The 7864-nt window shown below is 53.2% G+C and overlaps 1 protein-coding gene across 1 annotated transcript; it reads right to left on the reverse strand.

Moving 5' to 3' along the window:
* Nucleotides 1-4710: 4710 nt before the first annotated feature.
* Nucleotides 4711-5631, reverse strand: LOC134507649 (olfactory receptor 14J1-like). Its single transcript, XM_063318441.1, has one exon. The coding sequence runs from the start codon at nucleotides 5629-5631 to the stop codon at nucleotides 4711-4713; it is 921 nt and encodes a 306-aa protein (XP_063174511.1).
* Nucleotides 5632-7864: the final 2233 nt, after the last annotated feature.

Consider the following 7864-nt stretch of genomic DNA (forward strand, 5'->3'; position numbering starts at 1 on the left):
CCACCTTCCCTGCAGGCCTCGAAGCTTGATTGGTTGGTTACACATCAATCGTGTACCTTGCCCCCGCCTCCTCAAAGCCGATTGGCTGTTCAGGGCCCATAGGCGGGACAGAGAGGGGAGGGCGGACGTCGCCAGGCGACAAGCTGCGCCTTTGGGTTCAGACCCTCAGGTTGGAACTGTGGGCCCTGAAGGAATGTTCTGTGTCGGAAAAGATGGCTTTGAGTCCCAAAACTGAGGATTTCAGCCTTAAACATGGGGCGTTGGAAATGAAATGGAAGCTTTGAACCATGAAATCAGGTTTTGTGCCCTCAAATGACGGTTTGGTACCAAAACCTGAGGCTTTACACCCTAAAAATGGGGCTTGGGAGGCTTAAAATGAAGCTTTGGGCCCTCCAAATTGTGGACTGAATCTAAAAAGGGGGCTTTAGTGCCTTGAAAAGGAGATTTTGGAAGCTAAAAATGAGGCTGTTGCGTGAAAAGGGGCCAAGTGGTTTTGGCAGAAGATAAACCCCCTTGCGTTCTAACACTCCTCACCGAGGCGGGAGGCCAGGTGCGGCTGGGATTAAATTCTGAGTGATGCCCAATTCAGCACTGTCAGTCCAATCGCGTTTAATATGTTTTAAACTATTACAATTTGGATACACTAATAATGGACTGCACCTTCAGTCTCGTCGTGCTCACGAACTAGCACGGCCTCTCTCGAGTCTTTGGTCGCATTCAGTGAGACACCGAAACGACCAGCTACTGAAACAGTGCAGTTTATTGAAACAACAGATATACAGGTTCTTAGGATTGCCGGTGATAAATACACTGTCTGTAAAGCACGTGCAAATAAAGACATTGTTAAGTGTACAAAACATGCGACAAAGTTATAAACAATACAGCCTGGCTACAAATGTAGGAAAGAGATTCTCTAGAGAAATTTCTAAGTTCCCTGAGGAAACACTCGGTTTAATCTAAGTCTTACCCACAGGCGTCCCTATGGGGGGGAAGAAAGGCTCAGCCCGTCGGCTGGTCCCGGAAGTCAGTGATGGAGTTCTCCTGACTTGTCTTGGTGTCTTCCCCCATATCCCCCCTCTCTCGGGCTATTTTTATACTATTTTTTTTTCTTCAAAGTGGAGTTTGAGTGACTTTAGTCATTAATACTTTTATTATGGTTGGTGTACTCAAGGAGGAGTGGTCGCACCTTGGGGGCAGGCAGCCTCCGGGATGGAGGTGTGTTTTGGTACATTGTGGTGAGCAAAGTTCGCACAAAGGACAGCATTTCATCAACATTTGACGAAATGTTGGCTCGGGTAGCGTGTAGGCAGCTTATCTGTTCCGTAGTACCATCTCGTCCCCATATCTGCTATTCGTCACAAGGGAAGGCCACGGAACAATCGCGTTCCATTCCATCCCTCGTGTAGTTTCACAAACAACCTTGTACAGGGAATCGCAGATGTTGCATTCTTCGTGTGCCAGCTGCGGCTGTATTCTACCTCAGAAGCCTCTTGATTTTATGACTTTCCTTAATGTGTGAACAATGCTGTATTTTTGTATTCTTGGCCAATTTAGTAATTATTCCACACCTGCCACCTGCAGAGACGGGGTGACCCCAAAATGAGCATCCAAAGCAGATGCCCGCTGTTATAGCAGCGGTGACCTCACGATCAACATGCCAGACCTTGGCCTGCTGGTGGCCTGTTGGGTTCTCAGGCAGAAGGGACCTCACAAGCATCTACTCTAGACGTAAAGCCCTTTACTGGACTTCCATATCCTCCCAGATTCATGTAGATTGAAAGGGATCTTTGGAGATCGTCAAGTTCAATCCCCCTGCCCTAGAGGGAGTCAGCCAGAGCAGGTCACTTAAGAAGATATCCAGGTTGGTTTTGTAGTGTCTCCACAACAGGACACTCCACAGCCTCTCAGGCTTTTTCCCTGTGCCAGGGTCATGCGCCCTTGATGCCGAAACCTGTTTTCTTGAGTTCAGTTGGAATTTCTTATTTTTGAGGATTGGGGCCTAAAGCATGTGCCTTGTGTGGGGACGGTGAGAGACATGGGCTTCTTCAACCTGGTGAACCTCCTCCAGCGAGGGTCACCATCCAAAAGGGATAACCTCACTCCAAGTATGGGAGAGAGATGGATGGGATATGACAGATATAAACACATGGAAGGATTTGGCTGAAGAGATTATCAGCCTGCTGAAAGACCAGGGCATTCTTCCAACTGCCTGAAGCTCAAAGCAGCACCTGGGGAGTTTAGAGGGATGTGACTGAGCGAGGAGTAAGGGGATGGGAAACCGGAGAGCAATGGGAAGGCGGGCCCTGCTGCCCCATTAACGGTCCAATGGCCCCACCGTGCTGGAACCACATGGGACAGGTGTGCTCAAGGGTGGGGAGACATCTCCCTGGCAAAGTACCCCGGCAGCCCTGAGGGCTCTGTCCCCCTCAGCCCTCCTGTTTTGGTGGCCTCCCGCAGTGCCTGGGCCACAGATGGTCTGTGTCCCCTCAGTGCCAGCCCCTCTCCCCAGGCCAGCACAAGAGTCCTGCTCCAGGCACAGAGCAGCCTGCCCTGAGTCGGGGCCTAAAGAATGAGGTATCTCCTTCCCATGGTTTCTTTCCTTTAGGCACAGAAATGCTCCCTTGCTCTTCTCCCTGGTCACCCTTTCTCCCCAGAGAGCCCTTCCCCAGGAGAGTGCATCCAGTCTGACACCCTCTGCTCCCCACAGGGCCCTGAGCTGGAGGTGCTGCTCTGCAGAGGGAGGGGGCTGTGGTGCCCTGGGGCCATGGGGTGACCCTGCACTGGCCACACTGGTTGGGGTGAGGAGCAGCCCCAGCCAGAAAGGGATCACTGCTGCTGAGCCCCCTTCCATCTTCCCTCCTGGCTCAGCCAGAAAGGACCGGGCTGGGCAGGACCAAGGGGTGTCTCCAGTGGCACAAAGGGCAGGGGAGGGCTGCACTAGATCCAGCCCGTGGGGCTTTCCAAGAGGGTGTCCTGAACGACTCTCCAGTCTTCTGGCCCTTTGCCTGCTGGCTCCTCACAGCCTCTCCTGGCATTGCAGGGGCCTCGTTTGCCCATGGGCTCCACAGGTTTGTCCTTTCCTCAGGGAGACATTCCCTTGGATGGTCACTCGTTTGATGAGGTGCCCCTCACTGCCCACCCCCACTCCCACACTGTCCCTGCAGATCCCCTGAGCTCTCCTGGCAGCTTCCAGTTCTTCTCCAGGATGAAATCTGGCATCAGCCCCACTGCAAGTGGGGCAGCACCACGCCCATATGTCAAAAACCAGTTGCTGTTTAGCGGACATGTTCAACCATGAAGAGAGGTCTCCATTCAGCCCTTGGTCTGAAAAATATTCCCATGAGACTCTGAGCCCGTCGCCCTGAAACCATCAAGAACCACAGAGGAGGGAAGTCCTTTTGAGGGAGCAGCTCCTTGGGTGTAATCCAGACACCAGCTTTGGAAGAGGGGTCCAGCCTTCTGACCCTGCCCTGAGGAGGCATTTTCATTATGATAAAGAGGTTCACATCACCTGCTGCTACCCACAGTCACAGGGATGGCACTGTAGAGACAACAGGACTGTCACCAGTGACACGAGGCCTTCGGGGGAACACAAAGGCAAGGGCACAGCAGGGCAGTGGGGATGTGAGGAGAGACCAGCACTGGAAAGGCCTCGTCCTGCTGCTGTCCTTGGCCATGGCCCCAGGGAAACAGCAGCCCCGACTCGCAGGCAGCAGAGACAGAGTGCCCAGCGAGGCAGGCAAGGGCAGACCCAAGGGTCTCCGGCGATGATCCTCCATGGGACAGATGGACATTTGCCTCCTGAACCCCTCTTGTATGCTGGGGCGGCTTGCCCAGCTGCAGAGGAGATGTGAAGAGATGGGAGCGGAGACGAATAATTTTCTGCTCCCTTCTTTATTGAGCTTATCTAAAAAGGCAGCCTGAATGGATATGTAGCTGAGGACTTTGGGTCAAGATAAAAACAGGCAGGAGGCCAAGAATAATAATACCACAGGAATAGAATAAATATGGAGAATAGAACAGGGAAGAAAAAAAAAAAGGAAAAACAAATACACAAGTGAACAAAATTAGTCCTGGCTTTTCCTGAGATACAGTGGGAACTCTAGCGGGATAAGGGGCATTTTATTAATCTGAAGTAGATCCTATGCCAGTAGTTTGCAAAGGGCACCCTTGAGATTTTGTGTCTTCATGCTGTAGATGAGGGGGTTCACTGCTGGAGGTACCACTGAGCACTGCACAGCCACCACCAGATCCAGGGATGACCAGCAGATGGAGGGGGCCTCAGGTAGGCAAACATGGCAGTGCTGATAAACAGTGAGACCACGGCCAGAGGAGTGAAGTGCAATGAAAGTACTGGGATTCTTTCCCCTCCACCTCTGCACACAGCCTCTGACCCTGCAGCTCCAAAGAATCCCCCAGAGAAAAGATTTTGAGCAAAAAAGTCATTAGAAGGTTCTAAATATACTTTAAGAGGACAAAGAAGAGAGAACAGAACCTAATTTTATGCAGCCTGTGGGTCTCATAAATTTGGATAGATGCATAATTAAAACCAGCAAAAATAACAACATTCTTTGTAGACAGCATTATAGAATGGGGAAAAAAAAAACTAACAAAAAAACGCCAACCCAAACCCAAACCTAACAAAAACTACAGATAATGGGCTTGGCCTGCAACAAATTACATTATGAGTGATTTTCAGAAGCCAGAAAATCATCTGTTCATCAATTTCCAGAGGGCATCCTTGAGCTCCTGGTTCCTCATGCTGTAGATGAGGGGGTTCAGTGCTGGAGGCACCACCGAGTACAGAACTGCCACCACCAGATCCAGAGATGGTGAGGAGATGGAGGGGGGCTTGAGATAGGCAAACATGGCAGTGCTGACAAGCAGGGAGACCACGGCCAGGTGAGGGAGGCACGTGGAAAAGGCTTTGTGCCGTCCCTGCTCAGAGGGGATCCTCAGCACGGCCCTGAAGATCTGCACATAGGACAGCACGATGAACACAAAACACACAAGAGTTAAAAAAGAACCTAATACAAGAAGCCCAACTTCCCTGAGGTAGTCTGAGTGTGAGCAGGTGAGCTTTAAGATGTGGGGGATTTCACAGAAGAACTGGTCCAGGGCATTGCCCTGGCAGAGGGGCAGGGAAAATGTATTGGCCGTGTGCAGGAGAGCATGGAGAAACCCACTGCCCCAGGCAGCTGCTGCCATGTGGACACAAGCTCTGCTGCCCAGGAGGGTCCCGTAGTGCAGGGGTTTGCAGATGGCAACGTAGCGGTCATAGGACATGACAGTGAGAAGATAAAACTCTGCTGCAGCACAGAAAAAGAAAAAAAAGACTTGTGCAACACATCCTGCATAGGAGATGGCCCTGGTGTCCCACAGGGAACTGGCCATGGATTTGGGAAGAGTAGTAGAGATTGAGCCCAGGTCGAGGAGGGAGAGGTTGAGGAGGAAGAAGTACATGGGGGTGTGGAGGCGGTGGTCACAGGCGATGGCGGTGATGATGAGGCCGTTGCCCAGGAGGGCAGCCAGGTAGATGCCCAGGAAGAGCCCGAAGTGCAAGAGCTGCAGCTCCCGCGTGTCTGCGAACGCCAGGAGGAGGAACTGGGTGATGGAGCTGCTGTTGGACATTTGCTCTTTCTTAGCATGGGGGCTCTGTCCAAAGGAGGAAAAAAACGGGAAAAAATTAGGACAGACACCTTATAGCAAAGACAGTCTTCTTTTCAGAGATTGTGGTTTTAATTTTCTACTATCACATCTGGCGATTGTTCTTTTTAGGGGAAGAAATCCTCATGTTTATGACTGAAAATGTGGAGTCTTGAGAAAGGACAGGACACAGGGCTGTAATCTCTGTGGTTTAGTGCAAAGCCAGGAGAGCTGCAGTGTCCATCAGTCTTTTCTCCATCTGCCCTGTGCAGAAGCTTGTGCTGCCTTGAAGATGACTTCACACACAAATTCCTCTTAAAAAACAAACCCAAACAAATAACTGAACTCATGAGGGAACAGCAGAGCACTGTTTGAACGGACAAATATACAAATTCTTCTCTTTCCCAAACCAGAGTTAGAGCTGTGATGGAGAGAGCAGGACACAACCCCTCACAGAGACAATCAAAGGACTCTGCGAGGACAGTGCCCGACCCCCAGGGAAAGGCTCAGCCCTCCCTAGGATCCCACAGGAGAGCTCTGCCTTTCTGGGGGCAGCTGGCAAGCCCAGCAGGACAGGCAAAGCAGAGAGTCTGGGGTCCCGGAGACGAGGTGTTCTGAGGGGAGAGTCAGCTCATTGCCCAGCAGAGAATGCCCAGAAGACGTCTCCAGTGAAGGACCAACCGAGAGATGCCTGAACGCCCCCTCCCCAGTGCGTGTTGGCAGTTTCCCCCAGCCCTTGCCCATGTCTCTGCTGCCTGGAGCTGCCCCTGCCAGGAGCTGCTGCTCTGTGCCCACGTCTCCTCCCTGTCCCTGCTCCCACAGCCCATCCCACCCGCTGGGGGCTCAGCTCTGCCCTGCAGACCCCTCCTGGCAGCAGGGCACTGCCCAGGGCCATCTCCCTCTTTGTGGCTCCTCAGGAGGAGAGGAGAGAAAGCCTGATGCTGGAAGCAAAGGCGCTGCTGGTGCTGTGTGTAGGGAGAGGAGGGGCTGAAGGCACTTTGTGAGCTTTCTGGCAGATCTGCTGATCCCTCAGTGGACCAGTGACGGCTCCTTTCCCTCAGGAGACAGCTGAGAGCACAGACCCTGCAATGTCTTCATCTTCCAGGCAGCCCCTGCCTTGTCTTTCCTCTGTAAATGCTGCCTCTGCCAGTGCTCTGGGGGAGATCTGCAGCTGTGGGCAGCCCTGACCCACACAGCACACACTCGAAAAAGAGCCAAAGGACCCTGCCCTGAGGGGAGTCTCTCCTTTTCCCCACAGCTTCTCCCCACAGACGCTCGGGGGGGAACTCCTTGGGCAGGCTGAGAGCTGACCCTGGCAAGCAGCAGAGTCCCTGCCCCGGCACACAGAGCCCTGGGCTGCAGGGACCCTGCTCTCAAGGACAGCCCTGGGCACCCCTGCCTGCACACCCACCTGTCTTCAAAACCCTGCCACAGTCCCTCGCAGAAGGCAGCCCTCCTTCCTTGTCGCTGCCATGGTGCAGCAGGGCATCCCTGCTCGGAAGCACGGCCTCCTTCTCCACACCAGAGAAGCCAGGAGAGCCATCCTGACAGCTCCTCTCAGCCAGCCCTAGAACATCCCTCCAGGAGACCCCCCTGCATTGCCCCACAGCCAGAGACTGACTGTGTCAACAGGCGTGAAGATTTCCCCGAGAACGAGCTCAGAACTCTCCTCCCACTCCCAGCTGCCTTTATCCTCTCTGTGCCTGGCTCCTCTCGGGTGCCTGCAGGCAGTGCCCTCAGCCCTGCTGCGCTTGGCAGAGGAGCTGCTCCTGGGCAGAGCTGTCTCTCTGCAGCGCTGCCCGCTTGCCATCAGCTCCCTCCATGCCAGGAGCCCAGCCCAGCTCAGCAGCAGAGGACCAGCCCAAGGCAGCCCTTTCTCTGCCCCCTCGGGGCTCCCTCCAGCTGTCCCTGGGGCTCCAGGGGAACCTGCTGGGAAACAGGATGAAGTCACCACTGATGTTCCCTCCCTCAGCTGGGCAGAGACACTTCTTTCCAGAACTTTTAATTCTCCTCTCAAAGTTACATCAAAATATCACCTTTTTTGCTCTTATTATTAGAAAGTGTTCCCAGACAGTGACAGGCAGTCATCTCCCTTACCCCTGCTGAGGGAAGGGATTCAGCTGAATCTGTGCTTCATCTCATCCTGCGTTTCCATTCCTGGCATTTGAAGGAGACACAACTGCCTTCCATGCCTGCCACAAACCCACAGGAGGTGGGA

This window comes from Chroicocephalus ridibundus, chromosome 25, assembly GCF_963924245.1.
Source record: "Chroicocephalus ridibundus chromosome 25, bChrRid1.1, whole genome shotgun sequence".
Lineage (NCBI taxonomy): Eukaryota > Metazoa > Chordata > Aves > Charadriiformes > Laridae > Chroicocephalus > Chroicocephalus ridibundus.